This window comes from Spermophilus citellus (assembly GCF_964194105.1).
Source record: "Spermophilus citellus genome assembly, chromosome: 3".
NCBI lineage: Eukaryota > Metazoa > Chordata > Mammalia > Rodentia > Sciuridae > Spermophilus > Spermophilus citellus.
The window spans coordinates 88,962,385-88,974,235 of NC_138184.1; the positions used below are offsets into that span (position 1 = coordinate 88,962,385).

Here is an 11,851-nt window from a genome sequence, read left to right on the forward strand (position 1 = left end):
AGGCAGACGGTGCTGGGCCTTACAGGGGAACGTAATGGTAACACAGGGATCCAGCCCTAGGTACATGGAGGAAACTCATCTGAATACAAAAAAAAATAATAATAATAATAATACCTTGCATTCTGAAACTGTTCCTCCTGCCAAATTTTCCAGCTTAGTCAATGGCACTTCTGTGTCCTGCTTCACTCACATTCTGCTGCTGTCTAAGCTCAAAGTCCAGCCATCCTGGATTCTACCTTTCCCCTCCTCTCCCCTCCCAGATCTGGTGGTGGTTCTGTGTTATTCCTCAGATCTATCCACTTTCCCTCTGATCTCCCATAATCCTGCTGAGTAAGGCTCTTCCACTGGTTCCATAGCAGGGGGCTAAAAGGAGAACCCCAACTTGAGATGTGTGTATATCTGACCAAGGGAGAGGTGGGTGGGGGTTCCAGGCAGACTTGGGCAGGAGTCCCTCACCCAGTCCCTTTTCCAGGAATAAAAACACATTTCCTCACTGTGCAAGCCATACCTTTGATATGAAACTCGGCAGCTCTCAGCACTGTTCAAGAGATGAAGAAACACAGGCACTGAGAAGCCAGGTAGCATGCCAAGGTCATACAGCTAGCGATAATCAGGATGTGAACCCGGCAGTCTGGTTCCCTAGTCTGAGCCCAGCTAATGGGGGATTACTCTGCCCAGAACCCAAACCTTCAGATGAATCTAAAGAGGCACCTACACTTAACACCAGCTGCCTGTTGCTGCATAGGAAGGCAAGCCTGAGTCCTCTGACTGCTCCAGAAAGAACCAGAGTCTGTATATAAAAGAGCACAACTTTCTACAATAGTGTTGCAAACTTGTTTGAAACCATGCAGACAATATAAAATACATCTATGGGCCAGATTTAGCCTAGAAGCCACCAATCTGCCGCCTTCTGGGTTATAGAATTTCCCTTTGCATAAGTCATGGGAGAATAGAGGGAGACTATTTTTTGCATGGGCCTGGCCCCTGTGCATCTTGATTCTCTCCCATGTTCTTTTCATTTTTGAATTTCATGATCCCAGAAACCCTGATATTTTTTCTAATCTGAAAAAAAAAAAATCTCTCAATTTCCCCCATAATACCATCTCAGATTTTTTCCCCTGCCTGGAGATCCATCCACCTGTACCTAGTTTTGAGTTGACTCTTATTCAGGGAGGGATGTCAACATGTAAAGCAGAAGGAAGAGACCAAATTTGCCCCCCACCCATCTCTTCTTTGCTGTGTGATTTTTTGTTTGTTTGTCTGTTTTTGCTGTGCTGGGGACTGACAGCACCCAGGGCCTTGCACACACATTCTAGGCAAACTCTTTACTGCTGAGCTACTCCCCTAACCCCCTCTTCTTTGATTTTGAAGAAATACTTGCCTCTCAAGGGTTTTAGGACCAGTTGCCTCATTCTTTTGCAAGGGTCGCTGGTGGCTGAGTATGAAGAGCCCCTTTCTAAAAGTATTTCTCACTGGGGACAAGAGCGGGTGTAGTGGCATTGGGTGGGGCATCGTGAACTGTCACGTGAGGGTGCAGGGCAGAAGCTGAGAGGCTCAGATCCCTTCTACCTGTCCTGAGTCCTTTGGTTGCCCAGCAAGGATGGCGCCCCTAAAGTACCTTGGCTAACTCTCCCCTCTCACTTGTTCAGAGGTTTGGACGCCCGGTAGGTAACCAAATCCAAGACAGGGCATCTTTAGCAGTCATAAAGCCACCAGTCTGGATGCTGCCACCTTCTGTCCCACTTCAGGACCTTATCTCTTGCCGCTATCTTTACCCGAGAGACGCTTTCCCCGATTTCCCTGCGGCTCCCCAAAGTCACCTTCTCAGAGGGGCTTTCCCTCCATTGAATTAGTCCTCCTCCCACCTCCATCGCCTCTCAACCTCAGACCTGCTTGACTGTCTTCTAGGAAACGGCATTACCAGTCCTTTCCTCTAGATTGTAGGCTCCCCGTCCCCATGTTCCAGAAATCCCCTCGGCCAGCGCAGTCCCGCTTAGCAAAGCGCTTGCACCCCACCCTACACTGGCTCGGGTCGCAGGGCGCCGGGATCCCCTAAGGCAGATGCCTCCGAAATGCCGTGGCGCTGGCCTCCCCCTCGTGGCGAAGGGACGCTACTGCTCCTCCCGGGCACAAACTCCACACACCGCCTTGGACCAGGTCCACTTTAATCACAAGAGTAGCTCAACCAGGGGGGCGTGGTCAGCGGTGGGCGGAGCCTTGGATCCCGAAGTCGATTGGGGTCTAAATGCGGAAGCGAGACCGGCGGATCTGACTTTGAGGGCGGAGAAGGTGGGCGTGTTACAGTACTAGGGGCTTGGCCTTCGGTGGGCGGGGCCTACATGCCGGACACCTCCCCGTTGGTCTCCAGATCTGTGAGGTTGCCTCGGATCGCCTGCTCCTCCTCGAAAGCCTTGAACAGCGAGTTGAAGTTGCCGGCTCCAAAACCCTGGAGTGGGAGACAGTAGGTGAGCTGGGGACCCAGAAAGCCGATGGTGCTCCCTGCAGGCCCTGCAAAGGGCCTACCTGGTGGTTGTGGCGCTGGATGACTTCCAGGAAGAGTGTAGGCCTGTCCTGCATAGGTTTGGTGAAGATCTGCAGGAGGTAGCCTTTCTCGTCATAATCCACCAGGATTTTCAGCTCCTGGGCGAGAGAGGAGTTCCATTAGAAGGATTGCTTAGCATGTGTGAGGTCCTGGGTTCAATCCCCAGCACTCCACACACAAAAAGAAATGAAGTACTGACTTAGGCTAAAACTGGATGAACCTTGAAGACTTTATACTAAGTGAAAAAACCTAGTCATAACAGATCACATGTTGTATGGTTTCATTTATATGAAATTCCAGACTAGGCATATCTGTAAGACCAAAGGGAGTCTAGTGGTTGCCTAAAGTTGGGGCAGGAGGAGTGAAGTGGAGGGTTTGGGAGGTAACAACTAAGAGGATCAGGGTTTCTTTGGGGGAAAATGAAAATGTTCTTAATTTGAGCTGGGTATGGTGGCATACGCCTGTAATCCCAGCATCTTGAAGGTTGAGGCAGGAAGATCACAAGTTCAAACCCAGCTTCAGCAACTTAGCAAGGTCCTAAGCAACACAGTGAGACTCTGTCTGTAAATAAAATATAGAAAGGGCTGGAGGTGTGGCTCAGTGGTGAAGCACTCCTGGGTTCAATACCTTGTACAAAAAAAAAAAAAAATCTGGGCTGGGGTTGTGGCTCAAGCGGTAGCGCGCTCGCCTGGCATGCGTGCGGCCCGGGTTCGATCCTCAGCACCACATACCAACAAAGATGGTGTGTCCGCCGAGAACTAAAAAATAAATATTAAAAATTCTCTCTCTCTCTCTCTCTCTCTCTCTTTCCTCTCTCACTCTCTCTTTAAAAAAAATCTAAAATTCGTTTTGATTTTTGCATATAGATAATGGGGTAACATTTAATGTGACTTCTGTGCACCCACAAAGCTGCTAAAAAGCAAAACCAAAAAACAAAAACAAAAACAAAAAACTTCAATGCTTTGTGGCTAAAGAAGTGCAAAATCCCGTCGTAAGAGCCCCCAAGTGGAACCGCCTACCTGCCTTGGTACACCTCTTCTCAGATGCTGTCTTCAATCCACACAAGCCTTCTTCCTGCTCCTCAAGCACTTGGAGCTTGCTCCCATCCCATCACCTTTGCACCTGCTCTTCCCTCTGCTGGGATGCTCTTCCTAGCTCTCTTCTTGGCCAGGTCCCTCTTATTATACAGCTTTCAATTAAAGTCACCTTCTCAGAAAGTTTGCCACTAACGTAGCCCTAGGTTGCCTGTTTTAACTTTATATGGCACCGACACACACACACACTCTGTTTCTTTCTGGTTTTCCCTCTGTGTGCATGTGTCTGCTGAAGGGTGGGGGAGGCCAGATGGAACTCAGGGCTCATGTTGCCAGTGGCCTAGCATCCCGCTGGGCCTCACCTCCAGCACGTCAATGCTCTCCTTCACCCGGATCTTGGCTGTCTTGAGATTCTCCCGAAGTCGCTTGTAGTAGGTTGACGGAACACTCAAGAACTCCAGGCCTCGGTCTCTCAGGCTACGAATCTGTCGTAGAGCAGGTTGAGGTCAGCCTCTGTCTTTCTAGGCTCAGTGTCCCTAAGCCAGGTAGAGCTGCTGGGCCATGAGGAGGCAGGATCCCTGTCCTTGCTCTCCTGAGTGCCAAGATGCAGTGTGGCCTCAGCCCTTTCTGTCCTTGTCTGAGTCCCATTAGAGCAGGGATCCATGACATTCACAGAGCACCCATTATGTGCCTGTCTTTCTAGTCTTGCCTCCTCCTGTACGTGAAGCAATCCTGCCCTGTGCATTTCATAGCTGGGAAACTGAGGCATCGAGAGATTTAAGTATCTGTTCTCAGCAGAGAAGCCAGAGTGGATTTTATTCAAACACAGGCCAAATCATGCCACTCGGTGCTTACCTCAGGTTGGTGCCTCTTCTCAGAGTCCAATTCCAGGTCCTTGCCAGGCCCTCACCAGCTGCCCCCACTTCCACCTTAGACTCCATCTCCCACCTCTTTCCCTTGCTCATTCTGTTCCAGTCACACTGATGATCTCCTTGCTGTTCCTGCAACCTTGCTGGAAGATGCCCATCTCAGGGCCTTCGCCTGAGCCATCCCTCCTGCCCGGGGTCCTTCTTGGAGATTTCCATGGGCTTCTGTCCTTCCAACCCTTTGCATTCTCAAAAGTCTCCTTCCCTATGTGACCTTCCTTCACCCACTTTAAAGGTGAAAAGACCCACCCTTGCTCCCCCATATCCCACCTGTTCTTCCAGACCTCTCACATCACCTATTTATTTAATTTGCTTTTTGACTCCATAAGAGCAGAAACTGTCACTAAAGTGTCCCACATATCTAAAATAGCACCTAGCACATGGCAGAGCCTCAACAGGCATGATACAAATGAAGTTCCACAGGATTGGATGGGACAGTCCAGGCTCTTTCCCTTAAGGCCTAGGCAGGACCCGCCTCCCCAAGGGCTAGAGCTACAGACACAGGGTGCTTGATTTGGAGGAAAGGACAAGTCTCATAGTATAATATCCTCATTTTCGAGGTGAGGCAGCTGAAGCCCAGGAAGGCTGCTGAGTGCCCCAGAGAAAAATGGCAAGGGTCTTGCAGATCTAGGAGCAGGATGCAGTCTTCCTTATCCTCTGGCATCTGTGACCACTAAAGCCAGAGTGTTCTAGAGACACCAAATTCTTCTGAGTGAGGTACGTAGGGATTACCTGCACAGGAGTTGCAGGAACTAGGCAGGGAACCCTGTCAGCCCTCCAGGCTGGAGAAGGGGACCCAGAATGCCACTGCCCCCTCCATTCCCATTCTGCAGAGACCATCCCTGGAGCTGAAGGAAGGGGGCTTAAGACCAGGGATGGTGTTCTAACCGCTGTGATGATGTCCTGGGTCTTCAGGGCAATGTGCTGGACTCCAGCTCCCCCATTATAGTCCACATATTCCTGGGAAAGGCAAACAGGAGGCCCCTGTCATTGCTTCTGTTCCCCACACCCCTGCCCTGCCCTGCTGGAGGCCTCAAGCCTCTTCCCTCCTCTCTCCTTCCCCAGCCAGGCAGGGCCAAACCTGGATCTGGGATTTCTTCTTGCCCATTGCGGGCTCATTAATGGGCATCTTGATGGTCTCCTCATAGTTGGTCACCACAATGGAGCGCAGAGAGCTGTACTCTGTGTGCACTTGTGTGTCATCCACAGACCAGAAGCGGTGGAACTGTAGGTTCCTCAGGTACCTGCAGGTGGCAGGCAGGACACATCTGCTCTGAGTTCTGGCCTGGGACTGGCTTCCCATGCTCCCACTTCCACCCTCCAGAACATGTCCTCAAGGGGGCTCCAGAAGGGAGATGACAATCACATCATACATGCTGTAGGTCTTTACCCTTGTTGTGACAGTTTTCCTCAAGGTGGAAATAAAGTGTCTCATATCAGAAGCCACATAGGAGGCCATGCTCAGGCAGGAGGACTGGGTGGTGCAGGGGGCTCCTGTGCCTCCTGCTGGACTTTAGCTGCTAGTGCGATGGTATTAGGGAACCTTGGGTGCTGATTAGGTCACCCAGGGCTCTGCCTCAGGAGTATGTTAATGTTATGGCCAGAGCCAGTCAGTTCTCATGATTGGGTTTGTTCTAAAGGGAGCTCAGGCCTCTGTTCTCTGCTCTGGTCTCTCCCCACCTCCCACCGTAGGAGGTCAGCAGGAAGCAGACCAAGTCAGGTAGAGGCATCTGCCCCCCACTGACTGGAAGGAACACCCCTGCAGTTCCTCATGGGGGGGATGTGGATTGCAGTAGGCCATGAATCCCTTGTTCTTCAGGGGACAATGTATGGAGAATAAATGAAGGGCTGGCCCAGGTTCACCTCCCACCCACCTGTGCTCCTTTCCACCTGGTACAAGGACTAGGGCGAGGACCCTTGTGGGGAGGGACAGGGCTCACCATTCTGAGGCAGACAACATCTCCTGATCAGGCTGATTTCCTACAACGTGATCGATGATCTCGAGACCACACTTGGGCCTAGGAAAAGGACAGCACTGAGGGGCAAGGAGAAGGCTGCCCTCCAAAGCTCACCATTCCCACTGCCCCTGTTATAGCCACAGCTCCCACCTACGCAGCTCTTACAGGGGGCCAAAGCGCTTAATTAACTCATTAGTGCAACCCCTACTTTATAGATGAAGACCCAGGGCCATCGAAAACTCCAGCGCCCTGTCCAAGGTCCACTGGTTGAGGAGGGAGGAGGCTGGGATGGGACCTGGGGCCCTCAGGTGTTGTGGCCCGTGTATTCTGTGCCCTCAGAGGGCTCCAGTAGCCACCAGGAGCTCGGTCCCATCACAGAAGCCCAGTCCATATGGAGGAGGGGGACAGGCTCTCCACCGCCTCAGGGCTTTCCACCCGACTCCTGCAGCCTGGGGCACTCACAGCTTGGGAAGCAGGGGGTCCTTGAGCAGGGGGGCCTCGAATCCAGGTAAGAACCGGCCGGTGTAGTTCGTCTTCTCCACCAGAGTGTGTGTGGTGTCCCCATACTGCAGATAGGAAGTAGACTGGCTCAGTCCTAGGACCCCACCCATGCTCAGGCAGGGGGATGGGGTTGGGCAGGGCTGGGTCTTTTCATGGCCCCAAACCAGCCTGAGTTCCTAAGTCGATCCTGGGAAAGTCACTTCCCCTGACTGACATGTGCTGCCTTCTATCATTTACTTAGGAGTTTCAATCTCAATCTAACTGCCTCAGGGGACCAGAAGCCCTGTGGGGACAGGGATGCTGTTTTACTCATCATGCTGTCTTTGGCTCCTAGGCAGTGCCTGGTGCATAGCAGGTGCTCAATGAAATTGTGTTGACGATGAAAACCATGGAGGCATCGGCTCTAATCATGCTGAAGGGTGTTCAATGGGCTTAATGCCTGATGTGATCTTGAGGAGGTGGGACCTCGGGTCGTCTCTGTCCTATAGCAGCACGGGGCTGCAGAATCAGTCATCTCTGCTGAGTATCTATGGTGTGCCAAGCTCTGCTCTTCTAAGTGCTCTACACCAATGGTCACACTCAGCCCTCACAATGGCCCTGATTGGGGTTCTAGCTGAAGTATCTGAGGCACAAAATGGTGCATTAGTGTGCCCCAGGTCACACAGGAGTCCAGTTCCAATTTATTTAAATTGAGTCACAGAGAGGGAAGTTGGTCTGTTCATGGACTCATAGCTAGTGTGGGGCGTGGCTTCCCAGGCCCACCCTTCTCTCCTTTTGAACAAGCCCCTGTACAAAGCTGATAACCCCAAGCTGTTACGTCTCACTGGGGGGGGGGCAGGGGAACCGGGGAAGGGTGGCTGGTGGCCCCAGCCACCTCTGCACTCTGGCCAAGCACTTTGAGAGGTCAGATCCCAGGGTAAGCCCACGTTCTGAGGCCCATGGGTGGGATGGTGTAATGGGGTGAATTAGGAGCATCCTGGCATCTCAGTGGATTTTGGCAGCAGGAGGGGTGAGGACATCAAAGGGAACTCACCGTCTGCAGCACAGCAAACTTCACCTTCCCAAATTTGTCTTCCTCCACCCAGGGCTCCCGCACTACCTTGGCCCCCCGTTCTCGGGCTTTCTGCAGGGAGATGGAGCATGGGGACCCGGTGAGGGCTGGGGCCCCTGAGTCCTGGCCTGCTGCTCCGGCTGGGTTGGTTTCTATGTGTTTCTGACATGGCAGTGTCACTTGTCCCCCCTCCAAAGTGTGCCTCATCCCCGTTGAGCAGGAAGGGAAACTGAGGCCCAGGCTCAGAGTTGGGGCTTGGGAGACAAGGCAGTGTGTGTGTGTGTGTGTGTGTCTGCTTCTCCTAACTCACTCTGTGGCCCTCCTCCCCCTCCAGGCCTCAGCTTCCCTCCCTGTACAAAGAGTGGAGGATAAGAAGAATGGGGGTGGACATTTCTGAAGTGACCTCTGTGTGTCGGGCCCTGTGCCAGGAGCCCTGCATGCCAGGTCTGTGCCTTAATTTAGCAAGCCCTTGCTTACTGCAGGCCAATGCGACACCCAGGCCAGGCTTGTTCTGGGGATGCTCTTGGCAGTCCTCACAGCAGCACTGTCTGCCTTCTACAGCGAGGAACACGACTTCACACAGCTGGGAAGATCCAGACCCAGTCATGCTAACTCTGGAATCTACTCTGAACCTCCAATCCACCTTTTTTTTTTCCTTCAGTGCTGGGGATTGAACCCAGGGCCTCACCATTCCTTAGGACTGCATTTGGTTCAGAGTCATAGTCCAGAAATTGTAATTTCCACTCCCCCCCACCATTTCTCTCTCTCTCTCTCTCTCTCTCTCTCTGGTACCCGTGTTTGAAACCCAGGGGCACTTAATCATTGAGCCATATCCCCAGCCCTTTCTAGTGTTACTTTGAGGCAGGTTCTCCCTAAGTTGCTTAGAGCATCACTAAGTTGCTGACTCTGCCCTTGAACTTTTGATCCTCTTGCCTCAGCCTCCTGAGCTGCTAGATTACAGGCATGTGCCACCATGTCTGACTCCATTTCCTCTTTTAAAACTCAGTGAGGTACAGGCTATGATTATCCCCATTTTACATGTGTGGGAACATGAAATGGAAGACACATAGTAAGGCCAGGCTTCCATCCGTAGGACTTAGGTATGTCACACCAATATCCAACCCTGACTGACAGGGTCCCTGTGGCCCAAGGAGAGCCGGCTGTGCCTAAGGCCTCTTCCCAGGCCAGCCCAGGTGCATTCTCACCTGCACGATGTAGTCACAGTCTTCCACCTCGAAAGCCACATCCTTCACGCCATCCCCGTGTTTCACCAGGTGGTCGCCCATCTCTGTGGTCGGCAGGGAGCGCTGGCACTGGAGTTCAAGGCCCCTGGACAGGCTCTCAGCCTTCTGGGCTCAGCCTCCCTTGTGCCCTTCCCAGGCCCTGCCCTCTGACCCCTGACCCCCTCCAACAGCCCTGCTGCCACCCCGGGGCCCCTCACCTTTATTCCAGGGGTTGAGTGCAGAGGAGAAGACAAACACAATCTACCGTGGTGGAGAAGCGGGTGTGACTGGTGGCTCAGGGGAGTGTGGGCAGGTGCACCTCCCCTCCGTCCTGCTCACCCCCACAAATCCCTGGTGGAGCAGGGGGCAGCCATGCAGGACTCCTGAATCCCAAATTCTAGCTCCTTATCTGTCTTGCCTCTCCCCAATCCTGAGGGCTGGGGACTCTCTCCCGTGCCACCCCTGGGACCCATGATCAGCTGTTGGGTCCCCTGGGGGAAAATTCCCAGAACCCCATGGGCCACAGCTCTGCTGAAACTCCCTACACCTATGGCCTTGGCTTGCTGAACTTGTGGGGCCAGCACTGGACCAGGCTGAGGAGACTCGCCTGGGAAGGTCCTTGTTGCAAAGGTGCCTACCACATTAGACCCAAGAAGCCCTGAGAGCAAGGGGTCCCTGGGGTGTGGACGCACCTTTCCTTGCTTGACCACATGGCTGACCACCTCCCGGGAGCCCGTCTCCAGGCCCCTGTAGGCTAGTGGCTCAAAGCCCATCTTGCTGCAGTAGAAGGAGGCAGCCTAAAGACAGAGAGGTGACAGTGTTCGTGAGGGTGGAGAACCTGCCTGGGGCCCAGATGACAGTCCCTGTCCCCTGCCTGCCCTCTTGCCCAGGAGCAGAGACTGCACTGGGGAAAAGGCTGCTCTTGGGTACATTGTGCCCTCCCAGATGTTTCCAGCTGGGGTTCAAAGCTTTGGATCCCTACTGGGCCCCCATTTCCCCATTCCAGGATTCAATCCCAGACCAGCTGGGGGCCTGCCCTGTCCAGGGGGCCCTCTTGCCTGTCCTCTGCCCACTCTAACACCTTGCCCTGGTTACCTGCTTGGCATTGCCAACCCAGAAGGTCACAGAGTGGAAGTGAAGGAATCGGCCTCTCTCAGGCTGCAGGAGGAGAGAAGGAGGGAGGCTGAGTCCTTGGAAGGAGGTCTAGAGAAGTGCAGGTGGAGAGGTTTCCCCTGCCCGCTCCTGCGCCCAGACTCAGCCCCAGCACCTAGGAGAGGCCAAACCCCACCGAGCTCTGCCTGGCCTCAGGAGACACTGCTCACTTAGAAATTGAGCCCCTGGAGTGTGCAGGAGTGTCCGGGACTGGGAAGGCCCCTCAGGAGGCAGCCCAGCTTTCCCAGGAGGAACAGCCACAGCAGCAGGGATTGAAGGGAGACTTAGCCAGAGCTTCCAGATGAGATGAAGAAGTCAGCAGGTGAATGAAGAAGAGCTGACAGTTTTTCAGGAGGGTGCAAGTGAGTCCAGCCAGTCTGGGGGAGCCCAGGTATTAACAGACCCCCAATCTTGTTCCTCTCCACTTTGTGCTCACATGCTGGTCTCCCCAGCCCAGACACCCTTCTGGACCCAGGTCCCCCATTCCCTTCCTGCTCACCTTTGCTCCTTTGTCAGTATAGGTCGTCTAAGGAGAAAGAAAAAGACAGTGAGGCTCTGCCAGGGGGACAGGCACTGCTGAAGTCTCATGGCAGGTCCTCATCCCCACCATGGTCCTAGGCAGACCCTCACCATGGCTGATCTGGGTCAAGCTTCCAGCCAGGAAGACAGGGACGCACAGCTTGGGAGTGCTGGACAGAGGTATTTACCAGGGGGCAGGGCCTTCCCCTGACCTCCCTGGTCCACCTGGGGGTGGGGAGGTGAGCTCAGCTCCAAAGGCCTTGCCTCTGAGCCTCACAGGACAAGGCAATGCTGCCAGGCTCAGAGGGGGAGTGACTTACCCTGGTCCACTAGGCAGTGGGGGCAGAGCCAGGGCAAGGAGCCCACGGTACATTTCCGCCAGGACCCCAGGGTGGGACTGTGATCTTTGCCATCCAGAGTCAAAGCTCAGAAGCCAAGGCCAGCTTGAGGGCAGTGGTAGCTTGAGAACTTCTTACTCCAGGAATCTGTGCACTGGTCTTGAATCCCTCTTGGCAGAACAAACACATAGACTGTCTTTGGGATAAAAGGGTTTTTCCATGGCAGTTGGAGCACGTGTTCAGGGGTTTGCTTTCTGGTTCTGCTCTATACTGTGTGACTGGGGAATGCCATAGACCCTCTGACCTCAGTTTTTCCATCTATAAAATGAGAACCATAATAGCATGGAAGGACTTCTGTGAGATACAGTGCCAGTCTTTGGAGTTGGACCTGCACAGAAGACAGCATACAGGCTCAATAGCTGTTTTTTTGTGATTTGGGGGGCCCTAATGGGGGTTGAGTCCTTGACATTGCTATGGCCTGAGTATTGGAAGAGAGCATTGGCCTTGCCCCTGCCCCAGTCTCCAGCACTCACCAGGCTCTGGGTCCATGCCAGTCTCCTGAAACTCTCTTCATTGTTGCTTTGATGATGGAAACCCTGGCCAGCAA

The 11,851-nt window shown here is 53.4% G+C and overlaps 1 protein-coding gene across 2 annotated transcripts; it reads right to left on the reverse strand.

The window, feature by feature from the left end:
- Window positions 1–2,217: 2,217 nt before the first annotated feature.
- On the reverse strand, window positions 2,218–11,294 carry LOC308645991 (4-hydroxyphenylpyruvate dioxygenase). 2 transcript variants are annotated; one of them, XM_081288454.1, is made up of 12 exons: window positions 10,331–11,294; window positions 9,928–10,032; window positions 9,454–9,496; window positions 9,218–9,300; window positions 7,995–8,084; window positions 6,923–7,026; window positions 6,443–6,520; window positions 5,584–5,746; window positions 5,391–5,462; window positions 3,939–4,061; window positions 2,524–2,640; window positions 2,218–2,446 (listed from the first exon to the last, which is right to left on the reverse strand). In XM_081288454.1, exons 2-12 carry the CDS (start codon window positions 10,006–10,008, stop codon window positions 2,336–2,338), a joined length of 1,065 nt encoding a protein of 354 aa, XP_081144580.1. In that variant the 5' UTR covers window positions 10,009–10,032; window positions 10,331–11,294; the 3' UTR covers window positions 2,218–2,335. The 2 variants fall into 2 exon arrangements, with proteins under 2 accessions (XP_081144580.1, XP_081144579.1); XM_081288453.1 differs by having other exon boundaries at window positions 9,928–11,294.
- Between the last annotated feature and the right edge of the window lie 557 nt (window positions 11,295–11,851).

Excerpts from the sequence above, each read along its gene's own strand:
- LOC308645991 (XM_081288454.1), bottom strand. The coding sequence starts at position 10,008 with ATGGGCTTTGAGCCACTAGCCTACAGGGGCCTGGAGACGGGCTCCCGG. Across the intron at positions 6,521-6,922 it reads GACCCCCTGCTTCCCAAGCT|GCCCAAGTGTGGTCTCGAGA; the intron begins GTGAGTGCCCCA and ends TCCTTTTCCTAG. Across the intron at positions 5,747-6,442 it reads ATGTTGTCTGCCTCAGAATG|GTACCTGAGGAACCTACAGT; the intron begins GTGAGCCCTGTC and ends TGCCACCTGCAG.